The 13,884-nt window shown below is 39.0% G+C and overlaps 1 protein-coding gene across 4 annotated transcripts in view; it reads left to right on the forward strand.

The window, feature by feature from the left end:
• The window catches only part of ARHGAP24 (Rho GTPase activating protein 24), a 520,392-nt gene extending 510,428 nt beyond the window's left edge, over window positions 1-9,964 (forward strand). For 3 of the 4 annotated variants that reach the window (XM_089912228.1, XM_022561678.2, XM_089912229.1), the window contains one exon: window positions 505-9,963. In XM_089912228.1, coding sequence (XP_089768354.1) covers window positions 505-748 — 244 coding nt within the window. In that variant the 3' untranslated portion in view covers window positions 749-9,963. Of the gene's footprint in view, window positions 1-504 lie in introns of all 4 variants that reach the window. The other variant, XM_022561682.3, reaches the window with a different exon arrangement.
• Window positions 9,965-13,884: the final 3,920 nt, after the last annotated feature.

The following is a 13,884-nucleotide window of genomic DNA, read 5'->3' on the forward strand; positions in this document are numbered from 1 at the left end:
TCTTAGCAGTTGACTTAACCTTTCTAACAAAGACATTTTCACTATCATCCTTTTTCCTTTGATAGAAAGCAAAAATAATTGTCCTTTTTTTCTTCCAACTTTATCAGACTCCCCCCCCCTTTCTTTTAGTAAAGCCAGATTTACATAATGATTCAGGAAGCTTTGTGGTTTAGGTTGCCTCCTACTTCTGCCATTCTGTGCTCCATGACATTGGTCTCTGACTTCTTTTTGCCAAAATTCATTAATTCGCTATCAAATGACAATGAAGTGCATTCAAGAGAGGTCTTGGGGTCTCAACAAAATGATAGTAAATCATGTTAGGAATCAGTAAAAAAAAGAATATATATACACCTTTTAATCCGTGGACCTTGCTTCATTGATTTGAAAGGCTCAATCCAATTTCCTAAACATTGCAGAGACAGTTTAGGAAATATTTTTTAGCCCTTTTGAATTTCAAATTAATAAAATTGCTTTATGTCTTATTCCTTCCCCCACCCTTTGTAGCTTAGAACAGCGAAACTTGACTTTGGAAACAGAAATGATGAGCCTCCACGATGAACTGGATCAAGAAAGGAAAAAGTTCACAATGATAGAAATCAAAATGCGAAATGCCGAGCGAGCAAAAGAAGATGCAGAGAAGAGAAATGACATGCTTCAGAAAGAAATGGAGCAGTTTTTTTCCACATTTGGGGAGCTGACAGTGGAACCCAGGAGAACCGAGAGAGGAAACACGATATGGATCCAGTGAGGCTGATTTCTCCCACTGTCTCCAGTGGCTCTGGGGAAGACTCTGGGGGTTCTGGTGGGAATATTATATAGGATGAGGTGGCTGGTCACCTGGCTGTACAGAGTTCTAACTGGGGAAGACATATCATTTACAGACATTGCCCATTCATATCTGCAATGTGTACCAAAGTTGTATCATGCCCCATAATGCTACTGTCAAGTGTTACAACTGGATATGTGTATATAGAGTAGTTTTTAAAAAGTAAACTAAAAATGAGAAGCATATCTCAATAATTATTTTATTGCAAGTCTTGTATTTAAAATGTTAAATCAGTATGTCATTGCAGTTTAGCTTGCTTTCAAGCTTCACCCCTTGCACTTAAGCTATTTTTGGCATTGTGTTATCATCAGCTTATTTTATAGATCAATATTTTTATTTCCCCTTTTGCTGAGGAAATGAAAATAAGCAGATATATAAATATATATAAATATATATAAGATGAGTTATTAAAATCAAAAAGAATACTTTGTGGCTGTGCTGTTTGTGCCAATGGACCTTGCCATGACCAAAAAGAGAAATGTAAATAATTTTATAAATTACGGTAGAATCACCAGGAACCTTTGAATTGCTCTGTAAATTCTGCCCTTGACACTGCTCAGTTTTCTTGGTGAGATGCTTTGACACAGGAGATTTTGGACCATGTAAAAAAGTCCCCTTCTCAAGCCCCCTGGTCTGCCTTGCCCATTCCACAGATGTATGTCTCCTACGCAGGATGCACCTTAGACGGGAAGCATGTTTTTTTTAAAAAAGAGCATTTAAGCAGTCATGCCTTGAATTACTCTGTCCTTCTACTGGATGGTTATGAGGGAGATTCTTCCTGCCATTGGGAAGTTGAAGAACAATGCTGGCTAACCAGTGCCTACATTGAGCACGTGTCCTCTACTCCAACCCCGGCCCCCCACCTCCCCACCCACAACGCAAACAGTGAAATAGTATTACCGTGTCTCTCTCAGTTAAACTGCTAGAGTGTGTGCCATATATTCTGCTTTCACTCAGTCCGGCTGCTCTGTTGTCATCTAGGATTCTTTCAGCACAACAGAGGCTAAAGGCAGTTTGCAGCAAGAGGGAGCTGATGCAGGGGAAGGGGGCCAGAAGGAGGAGGCGACAAGATTGGAAGAAACTATTTTGCTTCTAATTTGTACAGTATTCTCCCCTGTCAAAAACATTTATTCACAATAAATTTAAAATGTGAATCTTTAAAGGTCCAGTTTTGATAAATTTGTGAACATCAGTAATGATAACTTTCTGGAGAAGCCCAGGGCTTCTAATTTCATCTTTTCTCAGATAATCTGCCAGAGACTGAGAAAAATTCACAATTCGATGAGGCAATGATCGAAATAAATCTTTGTCACGCTAGAACAGAAAGTCACAAAAGGTAAAATTGGAAATAAATACTACTTGAGTTTATGGGATTCATGTTGTTTGAAGGTTCTATGTTTGTATTTATTTTCAAGGGGACAGTAGACTTTACAGAGTTCATTCTTGTCACTGTGCTGCTTTTGTTTATATCCTTACACAGAGCAAGCTTACGTGGTCCTTTGGTATCAACCACTGTCTATGTAGCAATACCTTCTTTATCTTTAGTTCCCTTTTCTCTCTCTTTCCAATTCTTTAACAAGATACTCCCACCTGGATATCGTAAAGGAAATTCAAGCTCAAAATGTGTAAAACTGATCTCAATAGCTCTCTCTACCTTTTCATCTTTTCCCAGTCCCTGTCTTTGTTGACAAAAACCTCAGACTCATCCAGGGAGCTGTATGATACAATAGTAAAAATCAAAGGCTATGCAGTCAAACTGCCTGTGTTCACATTTTCTCCAATTTGCCAGCTGTTGCTGAATTTTCTATGCATCCTTTTTTACATCTGTAGAATGGGAATAATAAAAGTACTGCTCTCACAGATTTGTTAAGTGGTTTCAATGAGGTAGCTTGTATTAGGCTGAGAACGGCACCTAGTATACAGGATGGACTCCATAAATGTTAACTCTGATTTTTCTCTACTCTGCCCTCTTCTTCACTTTTAAATTCACTCACCAAGTACTGTTTAGTCCACCCATCCTCACCTTTTTCATCTGCTCTGTCAGTTTCTCCCCATCTCTCAAAGAAAGCATCGCACCCAGCCACTTGTGTTCCAATATCTCTCCTCTACTTTCATTTGCAGACTGCCCTTTCTAAGTCACTCTTCTGATCATATTGTAGACTTGCTAATAACATTCAAATGCCCTTCACACAGTGTATACGACTCTAACCTGAGTTTCATTCTCATCTCCTGCCACTTCGCCCCACGCCTGCCATGCTATTTCATGCCTCTGGAACTTTCCACCTCCTATTATTGTGCCCATCTTGACTGCCTTCCTTCTATCTAGCACACTCCTACCATGGTTTTTTTTTTTTTGCCAAATCAAATGTCAGCTCCTCTATGGCGCTTCCTAGGATCTCAATGCAGAGTGAGTTACCTTTTGTGCTCCCAATTTGGGTATATCTCTTTTAGCCTTTCCCATGTCTGATTATTTTCTTCACCAAGTTAAGAAGCACCAAGGGGGAATGAACGATAATTGCGGGAAACTGAGAGCCAGACAGACTAAGATATGCATCTCAACATGCCTTAGGCAAGATATGCATGGCAATGACAAGTCACTTAACTTCCCTGAACCTCAGTTTTTTCATCTGTAAAGTGGAGATAACTCCTACAAAGCAAGGATGTTGTAATACTTAAAGGTGATATGTACTGTGCTTATCTCAGTGCCTGCCACTTAGCTCCATTGATAGCTGTATTGATAAATGGAGCTTCTTAAGGCATGAGAATAATATCTCATTGATCTTAAATCTCTCCACCTACAGCATTATTATGCCACAGAGTGCCAGCATGGAGAGTTAGCAGTAAATTTGGCCTTTGATTTATGAGGGATATTGTGATTAATTTTAACTATAAATCTCAGTGATGATGATCTCCAATCAATGGATACTATGAACAGCTTGTCCATCTGGGTTTCTACTGGTTCTTATATTAACTCTCCTGAAAGCCTAGAAAAAAATCAACTGCAAATTGACATAAGAATAAATTGGAAATAAGTAGGTAGTATCAAAGGTTCATTTGCCACATCTTGTATACACTTCTTTAAAACTCTTTAGGCAACTGCAATGATTCTTAAATTATGAGCTCAGGAGAAAAGATTTGCTTCCAAGTGTTGAGTCTATAGTATTGGTTTTACTCACCAAACTATACGGCTGGGTATCCTTTAGAGAACATTTAAAATAGAAGTGCCTAGGACATGAAGCCAACTGAAATGTAGATTTTACATGTAACTTTATTATGAACTGATGAAAAACTCCAAGTGGAATTTAAATAATGTCGTTCCTATTTATTCACAAGGTGAGGAGGGCTCCTCTTAAGAAAGGTAGGTTATTCCCAGGTAGGATAGTTTAAATCACTGATATATAATTATCTCCCCTTGGAAATTCAGGAGAGGATTAAAGACTGGGAAGCCAACCACAAACCCCAGTGTTCCTTACATTGCAGATCTGTGTTCTGCTTAGAGTAGCATCCTAGAAAAGAATATGCGTGAACTTTTGGATTCAGAGACCTGGATCAAAATCCCAACTCTGCCATTTATTAGATGCACAAACTTAAGAAAAATTACATAATGTTTGTAAGCCTAAATTTGCCTTTCCATCAAATAGGGATAATAATAGTGCCTCTTCCTCACTGAATTTTTTCGAGAAATGATTAAGTGAAATGATTAGCACAGTACCTGGAGTATAGTAAGTGCTCAATAAATAGTAGTTGTCAGCCCTCAGATTACTTCTATTGAAAGGGTGCCACAGCTTCTAGAGAACATAACAAGATTCTGGCCTCAGGAAACAGGCCGGCAATGAAACACTAGCATGCAGAGCAGCAGAGGATATAATTGTGTCCCCTTCCCAAGTACTCTAATTTCATCTTTTCTCAGATAATCTGCCAGAGACGATGACAAGGAAGAGGCAACCCAAAGCATCCTTTCTACTCTGAGTTAATACAATTACAGCTGTGATCTGGGAATAATGTCTAAAGAACCACCTGTAACTGTTTTGCATCAACTCTGTCTATGTGGACACTGAGGAAGACATTGGGCATTAAAGGTATTGGGTAAAATACAATGAAAGTGCCTAAGAATATGGGCCAGTGAACATACCTACACTTACATCAGCATCACTGTTAGCGAGTATTTATTGAAGGCCTCCATAAGCCAGGCCAGCACTGTGCTAGGTGCCCTGGGATACCTAGTTCATTACCACATGAGATGATGTACTGTGGACATAAGGGGTCACAGAGGTGAGGCTGGGCACGAGCCATGACTATGATGTAAGCCCTGAAGGATGAGTTGTAAGTTAGCAGACAGGGAGGCGGTTTGGGGCAGAGACCTCCCTGGAGCATGCGTGGAACAGCACATGCAAAGGTGCCTGTGGTGCAGAGTCTAGGGAGTCTTTTTAATGATATAAAAAGACCTACCCAGCCTGTGCCGTCGAGGTGGTCTTGTGTGTAACAACCTACCCGCACCCCGCGAGACCTGAAAACACACTTAGGACCCAGGCGCCTTCCACTCTTTTATTCCAAGAAAGCAGCCAGAGCTGGACACATTTTACCTTGTTTGAATTCATAAACTACAGGGAAAGAGTGCTGGATTTGTGGCTCCCAAAGGTCTATTTCATTATTCTCTTTATAGTCTTCTTAACAGCACCAGTGGGGAATGAGTTGAACGTTAGCACTGCCCAGCTCAAGGGCCTCTTTTGCAAAGTGACTTGGAACACTAACAGTTCCCCAGGCAGCCGAAATTTACTGGACTTACTGTAGAGCTTCAAATAGAAAGTTTAGCTGATGAAAAGTGTGTTTTTTAACTCACAGCTTGTGAATCAGGTCCAGGGCTGAACAACTCTTATTTCTGGACTACGTGTAGCTGCTACCATTATGGCCCCTCCAGGGCCAAGCCCAGGTGAGACCAGCCCACACAGGTAGGGGTCCCTTTCTTAAGCAGACAGTACGGGTAACAGGATATTACTGAATTGTTTGAATGATGAGTCAGATTGGACTGTCTGCTTTGAGCAAAGTTGTCTCTTAGCTCTGAGGGAAGCCCTTTAAGAACTGGTGAAAACACTATGTCCATCCCAGCCCTCTCCTCCCAACACACATGTTCCCCGCCTCCTTATGATTCATTAGAATTGACTATGTACCCCACACAAAAGTCATCCCAGGGTTGGGCCATCACACCTCACCCTCCATTATTTTTCACCAAAGTAGTTCACACTCCATGTCATTTGCCTCCTGCTGTGAGCTCATCACCACATTGCTCAGCACATTCCCCCATTTGCTTCAAACTCTGATCCCCCCTCCCCTTCCCCTAACTTACCATTACACCTTCTACATCTAAAAGCTACCAGCAGCCTCCCTTACATCTCTGAAGAATAGCTACCTCCTGAAGACACAGCTCCCCAGTAGCCCTCTCAAGGATGGCTATTTTTCCTTCCTACAACCAGCATATCATTAGGCTGAAGCAAAGGTAGGTCTTGCTTGGCTCTTTGCTGCTACTTTCAGAGCTTTGATCCTCTGTCCTCCCTAAGAACCTCCTTGGAAGCCCATGTCACATGAAAGAATATTTCAGCACCTAATCAACGGTTTCCCCCCGACCCGTACTCATGTGCCATCCACCAACCTGGCCATACAACTCCTTGACCTGCTCACTTCTGAAAAATCTTGTTCTCCCTTTGCCTGAACATCAGCCACCTGTTCGCAAGGTTGACCTCACACTGTGTCGTTACCAACAACTGCACCATCACCAAAATATCTGTTCCAAGCCTCTACTCTCTGATCATCACCTCTTCTATTTCTAGGTCATTGCCTTTGGCACCATCACTCCAACAATGCTTGCCTACTCCCAGAGTATCTCTGAGCCATGGACTTCCTTAAATTTTCATGGACCATCATCCCCTCATGTCATTGCTTCCCTCCTTGACCAACTTAGCTTCTGTGGTTCCTCATCATATTTATTCTCTTGTCTCCATTCTCAAATCCCTTCATCTTCTCTTCCACCACTCCACTCATCTGAGAAGAAAAAAACAAAACAAAACAATAAACAATAAAAACAACCCAAATTTGGCTAAATCCAATTTCTGCTTCCTACTAACCTGCACCTAAGAAACTAAACATGACTGAAGAGCAGAAGACCACCAATTGACTTGTCTATCTTATATATATATAAATATGGCTCACATGGACCTCATCGTTGTTCAGTAACTTATCTTCATACTTTCTAAGGTCTATCTCATACTTCTTAAGCCTCCATGAACTCTTCCCATCCTCATTTTCAGCTGACAACTTTACTTATATAAGCTTACTTACTGATTTCCTGTTTTTACTGAGAAAAGAAATCAGAAGACTATGTTTTTATGTTTCATCATCATATCTAGCAAACAACCTACACCTGTCCTGTATACATCACTTTAGCTCCTGCTCTAATGACTGTGTTGTCTGCTCCAACCAGGCCAACCGTTCCTCTTAGAGCACCCACTCCTTTGGCCTTTTCAAGAGCATTGCTCCTTCAGATAAATACTCTTTCTCTCTTGCATTACACATTTTGCTCTTAAATGTTAGTCCCACCAACATATACCCATGCTGTAATAACTTTTTAAAAATCCTCTCCTCATATCCTATGTATCACTAATTTCAATATCATTCTTCTGCTTCACTTTTTAGAAAAACAATTCTTCAATTTTCTATACTTGTTCTTAACTTCTCACCTCCCATGTTCTCTTAAATTCACTGGAGTCATGCTTTCTTGCTCAAAATTGCAGAGAAACCACTGTAGACAAGGTCAGCCATGGCCTTCAAAAAATCAAGTCCAATTGTCAATCTTCAGTCCCCATCTTACTCAGCCACTCAGTGGCATTGTCCCTGGTGCCCACTCCCTCATTTTTGAAACATCTTTATTTGGCTTCCAGGACAGCGCCAGCTCCTGGTTTTCCCTCTACTTCACTGGACATTCCTTAGAATACTCTCCTGTTCCTGATTTCTATAGGTTGGAACAAGAGGTGCGTCCATCTTTAGACTCTTCTTCTTCTTCTTTATCTATACTCAGTTTCTTAATGGTCTCATATAATCTGGTTTCAATGAACACTTATAAGCTGACTACTCTCAGATTTATGTTTCAGCTCAATTTCTTCCCTTAACTCCAGCCTCGTAGATACTCCAGCTACTTCACTTGAATATCTAATCATCAACTATTTCCAACAACAAATATGATTTTCTTCCCAAATATGCTCCTAACCCATCATTCACAGTCAACTGCACTATCATTTACCTTGTGGTTTAGATTTCTTAAAAATCCAGAGTCATTCCTTGATCTCTTTCTTTCATATCACATATCAATCCATCAGCAAATCTTGTCAACTCTGCCTTCACAATGTATCCTTAATTAGATCCTGAATCCAACCCCTTCTCAGCATCAGCACTTTCTAGTTCAAGCCCCATCATGTCTTTCTGGACTACTGTTACACCCTACAATGGACTCTTCATTTCCATTCTTATCTTTCTTCTCTTTCTTCTTAACCTCCTCTCTCCACTCAGCCAGAGAGATCCTTTCAAAAAGAAAAATTAGACTATACTATTTCCATGCTTAGATCTATCCATCATCTTCCCATGTTTAGAATAAAATCCCAAGATCTTGCTATGCTCTAACCCTGCTTACCTCTCCAATTTCATTTATTATCACACTAATCTTGTCCATTATGCTTCATCCATAAGACTCTGCCATTCCGTATATATACAAGCAAGCTCTTACTCCAGGGCCTTTACACTTGCTTTTCCCTCAGATACTGATATGGCTCATTCCCTCACTTTATTCAGGTCTCTGCTCAAATATCACCTCTCTGAAAGGCCTGCCCTGACCACCTCCGCTAAATGGCACCCTTTTTCATGCCTTATTCTTTTATCCTGCTTTGTCTGTCTTCTTAGTGCTATCCATGACCTTACTTCTCCATTAGAATGTAGACTACATGAAGGCAGAAAGGTTGCCTGAATTGATCACAACTATGTGTGCATTGAATAGTCCTCAGAAAACTGAAGGGCTCAAGCAATATTTGTGGCATGAGTCAATGAGTGAATATTCAGAGTTCAATGCCAAATTTCTGGTTTATATATTCAGGGATGTTCTGAGTTGGAGTTTCTAATAAAAAATATTAAATGACTAAATTCTACCCTAAGTTATTTTAGGGCTCCATTCATCACTTACAGACTAAACAAATTTCAGACATTTGGCTTCGTATGAGAGCATCACTGCAGAGAGACTCCAGTACACGTTGTGATATCATTTGTTGATCTGGAGATTTTGATGCCAGAAATATGAGCCTCAATCTCAGCATCCAGGCTTAATAGCTCTCAGAGGAAACGTGTATCAAAATAACTTTATATAATGTAGAAAAAAAGCATCCATTCTATTTTGTTGTTGTTTTTTAGCCTCTGAAATTTTAATCTATTTTTTCCAGGATACAAATATCATAAGTTATTGACAACATCTCAAAATGTCATCATATTTCTCCCTTTATCTGGTGACTGACAATTTGTTTAAGACCTACCAAAAGATAGCTGTAAATCTTTTGATTAAAAGAGTGAGAATAGGGCTTCCCTGGCGGCGTAGTGGTTGAGAGTCCGCCTGCTGATGCAGGGGACACGGGTTCATGCCCCAGTCTGGGAAGATCCCACATGCCACAGAGCGGCTGGGCCCGTGAGCCATGGCTACTGAGCCTGCGTGTCCGGAGCCTGTGCTCCATAATGGGAGAGGCCACAACAGTGAGAGGCCCGCGTACCGCACAAAACAACAAAAAAAGAGTGAGAGTAAAGATACATATATTTCCTCATTGAGTTAGTGCAGGCCTACTTGTATCTTTCATCTCTATGCTATTTTTTAAATAAATTGTAAAAAATGTTTTCATCTCCTATAATGTCATGGAAAATATCCAAAGTTTTCTTATGCTGATTCATTAAGTGTGCTTACATGCAATTAGACAAAATAATAATATTGAAAGAAGCAGATTTCTTGTTTCATTGCTTTAAGAGAATAATAAAAATGGAATCATTCAAGTCACACCACTACTTTGAATACATTATTATTTTAAAAGAAAGTAAGCAAATGAGTTAAATGTTTTTTTGCATTAACCACTTATTTTTAAACTGAAAGATTAAGTTACTCTGAAGTTGTGAGGATAAGGACTATACTGTATTTGTCTCCTACCTAGGACACATAAATAGATGTTCAATAAATATTTTTGGAGTGAATGAATGTACCACTTAAGAACGTACCTCAGAAATTAAACTAGAAATTTAGAGCAATCTTCTTAGAGCTTGATTTGCACCAAATCGAAGTTGCAAAATGTTAACATTAAGGAAGAAGCAATTGCTTTTTGAAAGTCTTCCTTTCATAAACGAAGTCCTTTGATATTACTAGTTTCCTTAGTTCATGTAAAATATTATTTGGGTTATAAAAATTGATTTTGTGTATAACTGTTCACAGACAATATTTTCACAAATGTGAATATAAAAGTGTTAATGGAAGGCAAACTATGAGTGATACACTTTTCTAGGCAGAGTGTGGAAGAGTTTTTAAGATGAATAACATTTTGCACCTGCTTTTGAGTTGCAGACAATGTGGACGGCTGGGTAAACAGAAGGATTCCAGACAAGAATTCAGGGAAGGACAGTATCAGAAGTTCAGTGACAAGGAAGTGAAGTCACTCACTCCATGGAGTAAAGCTTAAATCCTCTAAATTGCATTTCAGACATTTTACATTGGGTTTTATACTAGGATAAGCATATCTTTAAAGCAAGAAATATGTGACATAGAGAGGATGGGAAATTTCAAAGGGGCATTTGACTCTTTTTGTGTATGTGCCATCACATTTCATGTGCTCAAGAACTGTGCATTTCTACAGCTTGTTTCAGTAACTAAAACAGAACACACTGATCTAAAAGAATGAGCAGATGGAATTCAGTCTGGACCTGAGGGACATGACTTGCCACGTTCATTGGTCCCTGACATGAACTGATCTGAGACAGTGGGATTTTCAGTGTGTTTCACTAGTTGCAAATGTCTTCCAGGCATGCCTTTCAAAAAGCTGGGAGGAAAGGCACGCAACAAGTAAAAAATATCATTCTGATAAATCGGTAAGGTCAAAAAATCTCTATCTTGGGTAAAACCCAGTTCAACTACTGAGCAAACAGAATCCTCCTTCTAGACTGGTTGCTGCATAAGGTAGTTTTCAAGACACCTTTCTTCTTACTGCAAACTGGGTCAAACTTACCCAAATATTTGGTAACATTTTATGGTACCTGGTATGCACCAATAATTCCTTCTGACCCTTTCTCTCCATAAGCAATCTTGTGGAATTTAATTTCCCATCTTAATATTGTGGGTATTTTCAGGTACCTATATTTGGCCACTTTTAAACTTATTTTACTAAGATAGTAAAGATTTGTGGTTTAAATTAGAATAAAATCTATGCCAGAGATAACAAAAGGCTTTGGGTTTCTATTTTTCTTATAAATAAAAGGATAAATTGTGTTAACGCAAAAGAATAGGTATGTTTATCTTCCAGATTTTTTTCTAATAGTTAACTGGTTAAACAAAATGTTTTATTTACAGAAATAGAAGGGCCATTCCTCAACACTGTCAGACACTTCCAGCTTAATTAACATGGGTTTGGTGACCTTATCAAGAAACAAAATCATATTTTAAAAATTCACCAAGGAGTTTGAGATATTAAGGTTGGCTACCATGTAGACAAAAAAAATCTTTTACCCTCTCTCGAGTAATAATTAAACTGATTAGAAATTCTAATAAATTAACCTAAGATATTTAACCCTGCTTTAGTCACCTAATACTTCCAGAAAATTATTTTTTCCTTTCCATCAATCTTATACTTTAAAGGAAACTTACTGAATTGCAGATGTACAACCAATATCCCTAGATAGAAAAGAAGGTCATTTTTAGAAGAAACCAATCTCAAATGAAAGCACAGCCTTCTGCATGGTCACATACATATTACACACTCATTACCCACTGTGAAAAAGTAGCTCATTCCTCATTTCTTATTTATTCCCTGGCACAATCAGACCACATGATGAAACGTGAGATGCTTCAGAGTTACTGTCAGGACATGAAACCCAAGACAGGACAACAGCCACTGGCAACAAGGCAAACTCCAACAAAGTCTGGATTTGGATTTGGTTTTATGTTACTGGAAGCATATTTGCTCTAGTTTTTAATAGTTCATAAGAAACAGAAATCATAATGTATCAACATAGTATCCACCTACAAAGAGTTCAAAAAAGCCAAAGTTCTCCCCTCGTTCGCCCTCTTGTTCCACCAACATTTTGAAAACAAAGGAAAAAAAATTAAAAAAGAGAGAAAGAACACAGAAATGATTTAAATAATTTCAAATCCTTATTAAACATCACTGAAGTGCATTTGATCCATCAGGCTGACTTTCAGTTCTTACCACTAAGACCTTGCAGAGAAACTGGATTTACGTAGTTTTGCCTTCCAGGATTGATCTAGAACTGTAGAGGTGAGATGTGTATGAATATGGGTGTGGGTTTTAAGTCCGTTTTATGAACACGGACACAGGACAATTCTCATCATTTGTAGTAGTCTTTGGAGTCCAATCATGCAGAATAACAGGCAGGTTCGTCAGGTCTTGTCGCAAGATAGACATGGCAAGGTGAACAGTTTAATGCTAACTAGGGGTGGGAGATTTGTGTCCATTAGAATATACTGGCCATTGGTCCCACGTAATCAAAAGTTAGATATACAGGAGTCCATATACAGAGGCCTTCCATTTCAGCTTGCTGACCAAGGAAATGTGTCAATGTGAGCCATTTCAGACAGCGAAAAAACTGCCCAAGTGCTAAAAGAAATAAAATCTTATATTTTAATCACATGGAAAATAATTAATATAACTATTTACATTATAACTTGATTGTTGTTCTTAGAGAAAAGAGTTTCCATTCTTGGTTCAATGGTATCTGTGGAAAATGTCTGTCTTTCACAATTAAAACGCATGTGGGGTATTGTGAGTAGGGCGGGGGTGGGATTCCTCCTCAGACCCAAAGTGGGTGGGCTCAAAGATGCTTGGGGCAGCTTGATCCCTTTCTCTGAGCTATAGAAGATAACTTTTTCAGCAAAGCTGATGATCGTGTTCTGTGCAGAGCATAATGCTTTTAAGATTTAGATTGTCATATGTTAAGAGAATCAAATAGAAATAGACTTTGCAGAATTTAGATTTTGCAGTGACTAGTTAAAATTTAAAAGTCTGTTTTGCTTATTGTTTTCTTTTTTCCCCTGGCAGGTCATAAAAGGATTTATGTAATCTCACCTATTCTACTTATTCCATTTGTCAAGGCCTATTTTCGGATTTATCAGTCAGCTGCTATCAGTATCCACAGGTAATAATTTTCTGATAATGATAAAAGATTGAGAAAAAAACTATCCAGCTCCTTGGCCCTCAATTAAATAGTTTACTCCAATTGGAGGGAACTGACCAGACTCTGGTCCACCTGTGGGGTACATTCCCTCAAAGCTCAGTCATCAGATTCTTGAAGATGCAAGATTATTATCAGTTTTTATTCCACAAGAAGAAATTTGGTTGTAAGGCCAATGTATCTCTTTTTAACACATTGGCCCACAAAATACATATAAAAAAATCAAACTGGTAGTGGTGGTTTTGCCAAGATCTCCCAACAATCTAGTTCCTCCTGCACATAGGCATACAGCTATCCCTCCTACAAAATACTATAAAACACTTCTTTAAGGATCGCTGTGAAACTACTTGCCCTATAGGAAGTGACAGGTTAGGCCTCTCAGTGTGCCAACTTCACATTCTGAAAGGAAACCCCCAACTACAGGCAGGACCTTCACTTTTTCCAAGAATATAGACCAGGTGACTTGACACTTCCCTGCCTGAAAAGCAAGAGAGTCCTTTGGAAGTAATAGGTGACTATACAGGAAACATTTGTTTTTTTTAAGAAAAGAAGACTCATTGCAGAACATAGTATATTCTCTGAATTTGGTAATA

This window comes from Delphinapterus leucas, chromosome 5, assembly GCF_059928025.1.
Source record: "Delphinapterus leucas isolate spDelLeu-1000000601 "Yukka" chromosome 5, BTC_Dleu_Yukka2, whole genome shotgun sequence".
Lineage (NCBI taxonomy): Eukaryota > Metazoa > Chordata > Mammalia > Artiodactyla > Monodontidae > Delphinapterus > Delphinapterus leucas.